We start from the raw sequence: 13,148 nt of genomic DNA, 5'->3' as shown, positions 1-13,148 counted from the left end.
AAAAAAAAATAAAAAATAAAAAATAAAAAAATAAAAAATACTGAAAGAGATTTTTTCTCCATAAATAAAATATAATATTATCATAATTCACATTCCATACCAACTCTTCTATTTTTATTTAATTTAGTGCTTAAAATAAATAGTTTATTTGTTTCAAAATAGAATATTACTTTAATATTTTTAGTAGTTTTAAGTAAAATAAAAATAACAATAAAGTATATTTTTAAAATAAAAATAGATATGAATTGAATGGTTAATGGATACAAATAATTGGATTGGATTGACTTGTATAAGTATGCAGTTGTCGTGTTTTCCGTGTTTGTCTTTTTTATCGTATTATATGTTTTTATGTATGAATGAAATAAATTAATAGTTATGTAATATTATCTTTATCGTGTCGTATTGTGTTGTCGTGTTTTAATTGGTTCGTTTTCGTGTTAATGAACAAAAAAACACGACACTGTATACAAAACATTATCGTATTATGTTGTATCAGAAAAAAACACGACACGACTGTCCAATTTGACAACCCTATATAAGAACATCTACACCAACTTATATTTAAGAATTAAAATCTTGCAAAATAATGTGAACTAAGGATAAGTCATTAGTATTTGGAAAGAGAATTTGTGAGCCTATCTTACGTAACAATATTTTATTGGTCATAGTATTTAAATATAATTGTTATATTAAAATAATAATATAAAATCACTTACAAGACTTGCAAGTCTTGCAATATAGAAAGAAGAAATCGAAGTGGCATAAAAAACTAGCTTAAGTTGCATTGTAGTTTCTTTTTGAAAGACGCCATGTGGTTACATGGCGGGTCTAAATGATATGAGAAAAATTTTTGTATTAAAGTTAGGGGTAAACTACACGGATAATCCTTATGGTTTAAGACAATCTATGTGTTATCTATATTTTATATTTTTGTTGTACGTGTAGTCCAATAAATCAATATTTTTAGAACAGATAGAAACTAAACGTAAAAAAAATATATATATGAAATAGAAAACCATCCGAACTAAAGACAAAGAAAAAAAAAGTTATTAGGACTAAAGACATAGATTACTATCCGGATAATTTAACCTAAAAAGTTGATTGGGGGTAACGATAGAATCTCAAAAAGCATCACAGGTTTTTTTTTTTTTTTTTTTTTTTTTTTTTTTTTTAACGGTGCGTCAGAGTATCTGACTTCATTCGATCATCTTGACTTGAAAAAACGTAAGGTGAGTAACGGCGGGCATTGGCGTTCGGAATCCTCTCCGCCTCTACGGAATCGGCGTTCGGAATCCTCTCCGGCATCTCATCATGTTCCTTCGTCTTCGGCAACCTCCGTCTTCCAGGTAATCATATGCATTGCTTCATTTGCGGTTGGAATACTCGAAGAATATGTTACTTCATTGTGAATTTCTTTGTTTGATTATTTACGTATCTGCTGCTATGTCCATGGTCTCTGTAGTGAACATGTGAATTTTGCTGCCGGAGTCTAACCTAGAAGCGGCGGTGGTGATTGCTGTTTCCCCGGACGAAGAAACCACAAATGAATAATTGCTCGAGAAGGCGAGAGACCGAGTGTATCAACAACCGGCGACATTGCCCTCTTGAAGATTAGGTATGTTATTCTCAGATCCACAGCAGAAATCGGAGAAGTAGAAATTCAATTTAACATCTAATGCTTGTGGATCTATAGTTTCATGGCATTTCACATCCAATGGATCTACACGTTTATTGAATGTGTTTTTAACAACGAATAGGGCTGTTTTGATTCTCAATGAAGAAAAGCTTGTTGCAATTGAGCTCGCTTTCAACTGTTTGCTTGTAAGCAACCAAACACTTGATTTGTAGCTAATAAAAATTTCGTTATCTTTTTCTTTTTCCTGACAGATTTTTTCTTATCTGATAGAAATTATGGTTGTAATTTGTAAACTTGAGAATTAATGGCAATATTAGTTATTCATCTGCTATTTGTTATAACTTTAAACTTGAGAATTAATGGCAATCTTAGTTATTCATCTTAGTGTTGGCTATTTGTTATAACTTTCATATATGTTTGATGTTTCAGAAACCAAATATTGATCACAAATATGAAAACAACAATTATAGTAATTAGTCAAAGATTAATCACCAAACCAAACTTTGACTAAGTCAACTTCAATTTGATTAATAAACTAATTAAGGCAAAGCCAATATATGTAATTTCACAAACAAAGAAAAACTACAACCAACAATGTCAAAATGACAACCCTAAGTAACATAACAATTAAAAAAAAAAATCATCTCCAGTCCACACTAATCGTTTCTTATTTTTATTGTGTTTCCTTCATTTCAAATTGCATATCATTCTTCTCTATGTGCATTTCAAGAAACAAATATGTGTAGCTTTGTCCTCATTTATCCATTTGAAATATTCACAATATTTCATGTTGTATTGTTAAAGAAACAAAAGTTATTTAGCTGGAATAAAATGAAATTTACTTCAACGTATTGGACATAAACGTTATCAGCAAACTAAAGGATTTCTTAATTGAACAATTTACAGAAATTTTCTACGTTACAAAAATTAGAATCATGAATTTCATGTTATTTTGCGATACCCCATCATGTGATTATTACTTGTATTGAAACCGATATTTATGATAATTTCAATCACGACGTCGTTTCTTAACCAACTTCTCATTCAAGTCGTCGGAAAAATCATACCGCCGGAGATTGGCCGGAAAAGTTGAATCGTCGGAGAATTAGTTTTATCTAACAATTATAAAAATTCATTGCAGAATATAGGTGATTTGCCTATATTTTACCAATTATTTCATATTAAAATAATAAACAAAAAGATGATGTGTACATGTAGAAGTAGTACAAATGGTTTGTGTAGTACACTCGAGGTGATCGTTTTGTAATGAAGTACAATTGGTATTTGAGATTTTGAGTGCTTATTTATTTAAGAATCTCAACGCATTTGGTAGCATTTGTTCACAATCCGCGGACATGTAGACATGGAAATTGAGGTAAAATTCGGACCCATTATTTATTTTTTGATTCTGCACATGTTTTACATGGTATATATTTTATTTAAAAAAGCATGAGCATGATCAGATTATTATTACATGCTTAACATAATATTCAAGCTTACATATGTTCATGCTTCCCAAAATCATGTCTCACAAAGACATTGTAGTCTAATGTTGGCCCATAAAAGGAAATAAAAAGCTAGGAAGAAAGTTGAATATATGGAGTGAAAATTAAATGGATGTAAAAGATCAAACATATTTTTATAAAGATAATCAAATGAGACATATTTTTAAATATAATGTATGATTTGGGACATACTGTTTGCAATTTTTCTTATATATATACATGTATCTAAGAATAAAGGATAGAATATGGAAGCACGTGGAGTCTATGTTCACATTCATCTATTGTTTTTCCAAATTTTTGTAAATGTAAAAAAAAAATTATTCTATAAAGATTTTTTTATCGCTTGTAGATTTTCCCATACTTTTCAACCAATCAAAAACCACCAAATCAATTGAGTGGATAGCATTCACACATCCACGATAAGATAACTCATTTTGCACCCATCACCACCTCAACAAACAAAAACCACACAAAAGATCAGCCTCATCACTTTAAAATCCCACACCCTTCTTCTCCAAACACCAATACTTCATTTCATTTTCATTCCCAATGGCAACCATAACATCTTCCACCATCTCCATCCCATCATTCACCGGCCTCAAGACCGCCGCCGGCGGTTCAAGGGCCACCACTGCTACTGTCAAGGTAGCATCCGCCGCCCCAAAGCTCTCAGTGAGAGCTTCATTGAAGCAAGCGGTGGCCACAGCTATCGCTGTTTCCGCCAGCGCGTTGCTGGCCAGCAACGCGCTGGCAGCAGAAGTCTTACTAGGAAGCAGCGACGGTGGATTGGTTTTCGAACCATCGACCTTCAGTGTTGCATCTGGCGAGAAGATTGTGTTCAAGAACAACGCAGGGTTCCCACACAACGTTGTGTTTGATGAAGACGAGGTTCCAGCTGGCGTTGACGTGTCCAAGATTTCAATGAGTGAAGAGGATTTGTTGAATGCAGGAGGAGACACGTATGCAGTGACATTGACTGAGAAAGGGACTTACAGTTTCTATTGTGCACCACACCAAGGTGCTGGGATGGTTGGCAAAGTTACTGTTAATTAAATGAGAGTTTGGTTTATTCATTTTCTATTTTCTAAATAATTAAACTTTGAAAATATTTGGCAAAGCTACTGTTTTATATTTTTATTTGCTGTCCGGATTGTATAAATGATGTTGAAATGTATTTGAGATAAATGACGGCATATTAGAGAAAATGAGAAAAGAAAAATAACAGTAATCTTTTACCAATAAAAAAACTTTTAGGCTCCTTAAATAATCTTTAATTTTCCCCAAATGTTCTGCCCATGGAGACATTCTACACCTAAATTCACATAGATAATAAAATACATTAAAATCATTACTAAAACAAAATATAACCATGGTTATACTTAGGTATACAAAAGTACTGATGGGTTTGCTTTTTAGCCCATGTATGATTGTGCTGGAAAGTTAGTTCGGCAGCAAATAGCAATTTCGTAGTTTGTAATATAAGACCACTTATTTTGGTTAATTTAGTTGTGATTATCTTTTTTTTTTTATTTTTTTTTTATATAAATTTTATTTTGATCAATATGAAAAGTTGCATTATTATCAAAATGTCATCAAAGTAGTTTCTTTTGTCACCCTCAATTGTTAACAGTTACCAAGGAAGTAGAAATTTAGGTAGTCTTGTGAATGTTCATTCTCAAGTCGTCGATTGCATAGGGTCTTCGATTTTAGAGGGCCTTCAAATTTAGAGGAAATATATAGTTATGGTATTGGTATTATCATAAAATACATTTTTATGTGTTATTATTAAAGAGAATTAGCAATATCAGTTAGCAATATACACAATATAACATTTGGTCGTAATCTTCAAATAATTTTTATGAAAAAAATCAGCGAAATCAAAATATCAAAAATTTATCATAAATCCAACAATTGAAGGAAAATATATATAAAAAAATACATATATGTTTCTAACATAAGTTCAAGCAAACGTTTTAGTTTTTTATAACACTCAACAAAGAGATCTAACCCGAACAAATATAATAACGATGTTAGTTGATCGCCGGTCTTGCTCGTCTATCTCACCATAAATTGTGGTTTTGTTGTCTTGAATCTTGATAGCGCATTGTGCTCCTCCAAGTCTTCGAACCCACTTCCCAAGTCCTAATCATGCTTAACTACTTTCTCTCCCATGCTAAATGGTCATTTTTATTTGGATGATTTATTTGTGAATTTATAATAAAATAGTCAAAGTCAAACACAATGTCCTTGGTTTGTCTATTTGTATAGTATAGTGTATTGGGAATTGTGTTTATTAGTCTATCAATATGCTTTATTGTTTTATCTTTTCAATGGTATTGGCGGATTTTAGGGTGAGGTGGGGGCAACGGTTTCCTAATTTTTTGGTTTTTAATATTAATATAACATTGTCTAATACTTCAAAATATTAGAAAACAAAAATTTTGTTTGATTCCCTAATGGATTTAAACATTAACTTTTTAATATATATATATATATATATATATATATATATATATATATATATATATATATATATATATATTTTGTTAACTTGTTAACATTGAATTTTTAGTTAAAAATGCCACAAACTAGAAATTACAAATTTTGTTGTTCTAAATGTAAAAGAAAAAAAAAAGTAGAACAATTTATTTAGAGTTAAAAAGGATCTATCAATCAAATTATTGTCAAATAAATTTCAGAATATCATCACAATGAAGTCTCGGTTGTGTAAGAGCATAGAGAATAAGAAGTTGAATTGTGTATACCAAAAAATATGGATAAAATTTATGAAGTTATAGAAGAACCTAAAGAAGAAGTTCATGATGTTGTGAAGAACCTAGATAGATGTTGAACTGTAAGTGGCATAAGATATTGTAATGACCCGGATTATGATGACATGTGCGGAATAGTAAAGATCAAGTTGAACACTCAATCATGAAGAACAAAAAGAGTAAATAAAATTTGTTTAAGCTCTCATTAGATCTAGCAAACTATTACAAAGTGAGTTTTGCAACAATTCTCTCACTAGTCTAATCTCTCCAAACTGGTTTTTACATAAAATGGGAGCCACTCACTTTCTATTTATAGGAAAGGCTAAACTCATTACACATCACAAGAGGGAAAGCCACATCCAAGGATGTAACATCCTGTTTTAGATTGTCTGTGATTTATGGTTCGTGTTCTACAACCCGGTCATGAGGAAGCCTTGAGGCTGCAATGAGTTACTAGAAGCGTAGGGCTTCTCACCACCTTTCCGTGGATATGAGGTTCGTTGGAAACGGACTTATAACGAAGAAGCTATGATAGCTTGAAGTTTTTGCAAGTTTAGTCCTTATTGAGAAATGGGTGGCAAATAAATACACAAGGTGTAAGTATGTGTACGCTCAACGTACTTATGTGAATAGCATGGATGCGGAGACCACCTAGTATGTTAGGCGTACTAGGAAGAGAATGTAAACCCTAATATTTTGAGGTGGCCCTATTTAAGGAACATGATGGCCTCATTTCCAGCCACCATTTCCAGCCTCCAACTCCTCTCAAAACCTTAATCTCGTTTCTATGGCTTGTGTGAGTGTGGTGGCTCATTTAAGTGTTTTTGGTGAATCTCTTGGTGAAGAAGGAGTCTTGAAAGAGGATAGCTTGTGCTTTTAGTTTGTGGATCTAAGTTCTACCCTTGTTGGTGCATCTTCCAGACGTATAAAGTTTGAAACTTTCTCATTTTTGTGCTAGTTCTAGTTTTGGGTCCACTTTTAGAGTTTTATGTCCCAAGATTGGAACTTTGTGAGATTGGTGAACTCAACTTTGTAAGTTTGGTGAACTCTAGAGCAAATATATTGTCCTTTTAAGTGTATTGGGTTGCATTGCTTCATAAAAATGAGAACTTGGTCGTATAGACTTCTTCATGCATGTGTTAAGAGGATTTGAGAGAGTCTTAATGGTTATTTTGGAAGTTAGGTCCCATTAAGATATGAAAACTAATAAAATCGCTAACTTTATCAGTTGGGAGCTTGTAACAAATCTTCCCTGAGGTTTGGATGCTTTGGGCTGAAGTGGTTAAGTCAAAAATGGAGTTTCTGGACCTGAGCAATACGCCCTCCGTAGTCCTAGTACGCCCCACGCACTGGTCTAGTTTCCCCGATCAGGATTCTTGTGTATGCTGAGCGTACCAAGGGAGGTACGCCCCGTGTAATCTTGTTGTGGAATTTTTAGGCTAAATCTTGTATCGGGCCTTAAGTGTTGGGATTGACTTTTAGGCTTGCTATATTGGAGATTTTGGATAAGAGGAATATATATATATATATATATATATATATATATATATATATATATATATGTGTGTGTGTGTGTGTGTATGTGTGTGTGTGTGTCTTAGGCCCTTGTGTTGGGCTTGCCATTTGGACTTATGTTAAGGGTTGGGCCTTGGGAGAGCCCATTTCGTATTAGGCCTTGTTAGGCCCAAAGGGCTTGGGTTATTTATGGGCTGGTTAGTTGACTATCTTTAGACCTAATGAGTGAGGGTTTGGTCTTAGATCCTAATTGGGTTAATTGTGGGTTTGGCTCAATGTTAGAGGCTGGTGTGCAGCAGCAGCGTTTATAGGAGTCGTTCGTCATCCGAGGTGAGTCTTCTCACTATACTTACCAGAGTGGTAATATTGTGTGATCGGAGGCCTTATATGCTCATATTAAGTATGTGATATCATGCATGTCCCTGTGATTTATGTTATATATTATATTGTGCTTTATTGGTTAGGACCGGAGGGTCCAACCCGAGTTGTGAGACCGGAGAGTCTTCACTGAGACACATGACCGGAGGGTCCTTATCGAGATATAGCCATGAGAGACTAATTATTATGTGTGGTATTTTTGGGAACTCACTAAGCTTCGTGCTTACTGTGTTGTGTGATATGTGTTTCAGGTACTTTTTAGGATCACGGGAAGGTGCCGACTCAATTGTACACACCAGTTTGAGATCATGATTTTGAGAATTCTGGGATTTTATCAAACATTGTTGACTTGTGTTTTGAAAACTTATGCATTTTGTGATTTTTGAGAAATGTGATATTGATTTTATGTGAGTTTAAAAACGAAAAATATATTGGAAAATTTACGGCGTTACAAGATGGTATCAGAGCCTTGGTTTGAGGGATTCGGATGTACTCTCGGGTATGTCTAGACTCAAGCTGAGGATTTGAGAAAGTTTTCTAAAAAGAAATGATTTTTTGTAAAACGAGTAAGAGTTTAAAGAGAAAACGAGACGGAACATTGCGTACAATCAGCTAGAGCCCAAGTGGGATTTCCCAAAATACCATTACTTGTTTACATTACGAGATATTTATGAGATATTAAAGTTGCATGCTAGAGGATAGGCTATGTATTTCATAAATTAGGGCTAGAGTTGCCTAATTCTTGATTCCTTAGCCTAGGAATGTTATTGATTGATATTATTTGCTATTTGCTCTATGTATGTGCTGAGTAGGAGTGACTAACATGAATCTTTTAGAGAGAGCTTTGAGTAGAGGAGTAATATAGGAGAGATACCTAGATGTGCATTTGAGGAATCTACTGAGACGGTAGTTAGATACCCACGAGAGGTAGGGTTGCCTAAGTTCGGTGACGCCTTTTGAGTTGTAGATAAAACGAGTAGAGTTTTAAACCTTACATGCTAGTTCTAATATCGTAGACGTACGCTTAGAATCCTACACACATAAAGTTTCTAGATCCGGTCGGCAACATACCATATATCTGAACAAATAATATCATATATGGCAACATATAACATTTAGCACATAAAGCATTTTAGGCAACTTTCCTAGAATAAACTAGTGCTCGTGTCTAAAATATAACAGACACACATCTCAAAATTCCACTTAGCATTCTAAGTTTAAGTCTAGAAATCCTACAAATTCCTAGTTCGCTTAAACTAATGCTCTGATACCAACTGTGACATCCCCAAAATATCGGCCAGAAAAGACCGAATTTTCATTTATGTTTTTAAAATAATTTCAGAGTAAATCCTTTTGATTTGAAAGAGTTGCGGAATTTGTTCCCAAAAACAAAACATGATAAAACAATGTTTACCAAAGCATTTCATAAAAGAAATGTATTTTCATTATAAAATCAAAACTCGAGGTGTCATGTTCCGATACAGACCAATAAGCATAAACGATAACATTACAAGTCATTCAACAAAAATATACATATACAGACTTGTAAACAAAACAATTTGATGGTTCATCCATCTTACGCCCTTGCGCCACTTCCTGTAATAGAAATAAAACTGAGTGGGTCAGGCTTGGGAGCCTGGTGAGCATATAGGGTTTTCAACCCATAATAAATAATTAAATTAATTATTATCAACCAACAATAACCCAATTACCCATTCCCGTTATTCTCACTTTATGTCCCTAAAATAACTAACACAAGGGACCTAGTCTAAGAATATTTCATCGGGGTGACAACACATGCTTCGGGGGTTCCTCAGCAATATAAGTCAAATAAGGCAACCATGAGGGGGATGGAATACAGCGAATGAACACCCAAGTTAATTAACACCTACAGGTTATGAGCCTGCTAGGGTTCCACTGGATTGTCTAGAAAAGTCCGTGGTCGTCATCTAAATTCCGCTAGATAACTGGATCAAAACAACATCGAGGCCTCTCATCTGTTTATTACACACCAACTATCTACCCATGTTCTACCCAACATATTAGTAGATAAAACATACATTTTTATACATATTCTCAAAACCTTTATAGCATGCTCAATCAATACATTTTCCACATAACAGATGAGGCGCACACACATAATACGTATTTCATAGAGAAATAATCAAATCTATAAGATAAAAGAAAGTGAATATACATTCACACACATAACAACAAAATATACACATAACACGTATTTCGTATAAAATACTTCATAATTATGCGTTAGAAGAAAGTAACAACACATTCACACATATAAACAACAATATACTTAATACACTCAAATCATACTTGTATTATTATCGTGTTTATGAAAGGTAGTATACACTCACTTGATCAGAAGATGATCGGACAGCACTACGACTTGCAAAAGTAGTAATCCTCAGCAGATCTGGAAGATCTCTACAAAAATCGAACTTCTCGCGGGCAGAGCTTCGACTCGGAAACCGCACTTCTCGGGTTCTTCGAGATCTCGGGACTTGCTTCGGGGCTCGGGAATATTACCGGGGCTTCGGGGTACTTCTTGCATGCAAAACGATGCAAAACAGGAGAGAGAAGGGAGAAAAATGGCAAAAGATCTGGCTGCCCTCGCATTCTATTTATAGGAGGCTGGAAGCCTCAATTATACGGGGCGTACAGCAGTACGCGGGGCGTACTGCTCCGAGTTCGTAAGCACATCCGTCATCCGAAGTCCTCGAGTGCGAGTGTCGACATCCTTCGCCGTACGCGGGGCGTACTCCGGATGAGTCCGGTGACTCGCCTCCGGATAATACCGAAATTTATAATTAAATTTAATTATAAATTATTTAATAAACTTCGAAAATTCATATCTTTTTCATACGAACTCTGTTTTCAACGTTCTTTATATCCACGCGAAGGTGAGACTATGCTCTACAACTTTCGTTTAGACTCCGTCGGCTAGTTTTGACTTTATTTTTATTATTTATTTTTAATACGTCGGGACAGAAAATTTCGTTATAAATTCATAACTTCTTCGTTTGACGTCCGTTCTCGCCTAACTTTTTATCGCTTTGGTACTATCAACGAGATCTTCGAATCTCATTTAGATCACTAAGGCTAAATATCGCTCTAACGTAAATTTCACTTTTTACGTCATTCAGCGTTGCCGGTTCTGTCGCGAAACTTCGACAGGTCATAACTTCTTCGTTATAACTCGGATTTCGGCATTCTTTATATCTTCGGAAACCTTGTTTCAACTACTACAACATTATCTAAAGATATCAAGTTTATTTTATACTTAAATTTTGACGCTTATTTTTATTCTTAATTAATCAAACCACATAATTAAGCAATTAAGCACAAAACACATGATACTCAAATAATACACTTCTATTATTTCAAAACGGGTTACAAAGGTTAAGCTAGACTATTACATTGCTAAAAATGGCAAGCCCAGAAACACAGGCGTTACACTTCAAGGGTTCGAGTTGTGTGGGTAGAAGGTCAGTAGTCGTGGCAAGACATCATGAGATTCTATGATAGTGTATCGAGGTATCCGAGTATGATGCCCTAAGTTGTTAGATTACTATGAGACTTGGGTTGTTAGACGTAAAATGGAGCATCAAGAGATTATATTTCTAGATGTGAGACTATCAACTGATTGCTGCCAGACGGGGATTACCCAAGGGGGTGACTGTACTGTGGAAAATTCCTTATCTACGAGAACTTCCGTCAAGAGTAGTGATGCATAATCTGGGTAGGTTTGTGAACCTAAATATGTTGGAATGCGGAGTATTAGATTGTGAACTCAGTGTGGTGACAACTTGATGATGAGATTGTAGGGTGATAAGAGAGTGGGCGAATCTGGGTGAGAGTAGTCACTTAGGACTGTCAGGGAAAAACGATAGGATAAGCCCATGGCGAGAGAGAGAGAAAGAGAGTATCGTTAATTGCGAGGAGCCGTATCATACATGAGTAAGAAAGAGAGAGAGAGAGAGAGAGAGAGAGAGAGAGAGAGAGAGAGAGTATGATTGCGAGGAGTCATAACATACATGATTTAGCGAGAGTATTGTAAGAGTGCGGGGATCCGTAGCATCTGTGAGTCAGAGAGAGAGAGAGAGAGAGAGAGAGAGAGAGTACAACTGTAGGGAGCCGTAGCATACATGAGTTAGAGAGAGAGAGAGAAAGAGTATCATATAACCGTGGAGAGCCATATCATACACGAGTCAGAGAGAGTATGATTGCGGGGAGCCGTAGCATACATGAGTCTGAGACAGAGTATCTTAAGACTGCAGGGAGTCGTAGCATTCGTGATTCAGTGAGAGAGAGAGTATCGTAAGACTATGGGGATCCGTAGCATTCACGAGGTAGTAAGAGAGTGTTATAGGATTAAGGGGAGCTGTAGCATTCATGAGGCAGTGAGAGAGTGTCATAGGATTGCGGGGAGTCGTAGCACTTGTTAGTCAGTGAGAGAGTGTTGTAAAATTGCGGGGAGTCGTAGCCTTTACTATTCAGGGTGCGACATAGAGGGGTTCTTGTTGGATTAGTGTCTAAGTCCATAACTATATTTGGTATGTACTTGACGTGACTCGGCATTGTCCATTTGGGTTGCATGGCATCATGCATTTGGATTGACTAAAATAAGAGAAATAACACTTAAGGTTTGGTAATATATTATAAGTTCTAATATATTAATAAGATTATTTAATTAGTATTGATCAAGAATTAATTTAGAATTAATTAAGTGATCAAAAGGAGACTAATTAAATATATGGGTTGATTGTGTAAATCATCCATACTTGTATAGTGGGTAATGCTCCATGGATTATCAAGTTGGGCTAAAACCCATAGGATGCCCCATGGATGCTCCATGGTGTTTTTATACCCATGGATCATGGAAATGAAAGGCCATGACAATTAGGGTTTACATAGTGTAACCCTAATTGTGACACACTATATAAGCATCTTATTCTTATCAAAATTGGCGACCATGAGAGACTATGAAGGAATGGTGAGGGCTAGCCAATTTCATGAAGTTTATCATTTCTCTCTATGTTATTCCAAGTGCATTTGATGTTGTGTGAACCATTTGAGGTATCACACTTGGGGCACTAGGCTCTCGAGCATCATGGAGTCAAGCTACATCAAGAGGTATGTATTCTAACTTGTTATATTACCCAAGTATCAAAAGATTGTATGCTAGACATGGTAATACCTTGGAATATTCATATTTGCATATATAATAGAGAAAACATAGATCCAAGGTATTTAGGGTTGCATGTACACCTAGGAGTGTTAGAATGCTCAAAACCCAACAGTGGTATCATAGCCTAGGCTTGTTTT

The 13,148-nt window shown here is 35.1% G+C and overlaps 1 protein-coding gene and 2 long non-coding RNA genes across 3 annotated transcripts; all 3 read left to right on the top strand.

Moving 5' to 3' along the window:
• Positions 1 to 1,168: 1,168 nt before the first annotated feature.
• On the top strand, positions 1,169 to 1,960 carry LOC145017781 (uncharacterized). The gene is made up of 2 exons (XR_013666664.1): positions 1,169 to 1,346; positions 1,463 to 1,960. It is a non-coding gene; the product is annotated as an uncharacterized LOC145017781 (long non-coding RNA).
• Positions 1,961 to 2,906: 946 nt separating this feature from the next.
• On the top strand, positions 2,907 to 4,258 carry LOC145014527 (plastocyanin). Its single transcript, XM_078972912.1, has 2 exons — positions 2,907 to 3,011; positions 3,491 to 4,258. The coding sequence occupies exon 2, from the start codon at positions 3,691 to 3,693 to the stop codon at positions 4,192 to 4,194; it is 504 nt and encodes a 167-aa protein (XP_078829038.1). The 5' UTR covers positions 2,907 to 3,011; positions 3,491 to 3,690; the 3' UTR covers positions 4,195 to 4,258.
• Positions 4,259 to 7,505: 3,247 nt separating this feature from the next.
• LOC145014528 (uncharacterized) lies at positions 7,506 to 8,195 on the top strand. The gene is made up of 2 exons (XR_013665551.1): positions 7,506 to 7,757; positions 8,057 to 8,195. It is a non-coding gene; the product is annotated as an uncharacterized LOC145014528 (long non-coding RNA).
• Positions 8,196 to 13,148: the final 4,953 nt, after the last annotated feature.

This window comes from Lactuca saligna, chromosome 9, assembly GCF_052625555.1.
Source record: "Lactuca saligna cultivar CGN05327 chromosome 9, ASM5262555v1, whole genome shotgun sequence".
Taxonomy (NCBI): domain Eukaryota; kingdom Viridiplantae; phylum Streptophyta; class Magnoliopsida; order Asterales; family Asteraceae; genus Lactuca; species Lactuca saligna.
Note: the sequence above shows the minus strand (reverse complement) of the source record. Positions and strands in the feature narration are given on the sequence as shown.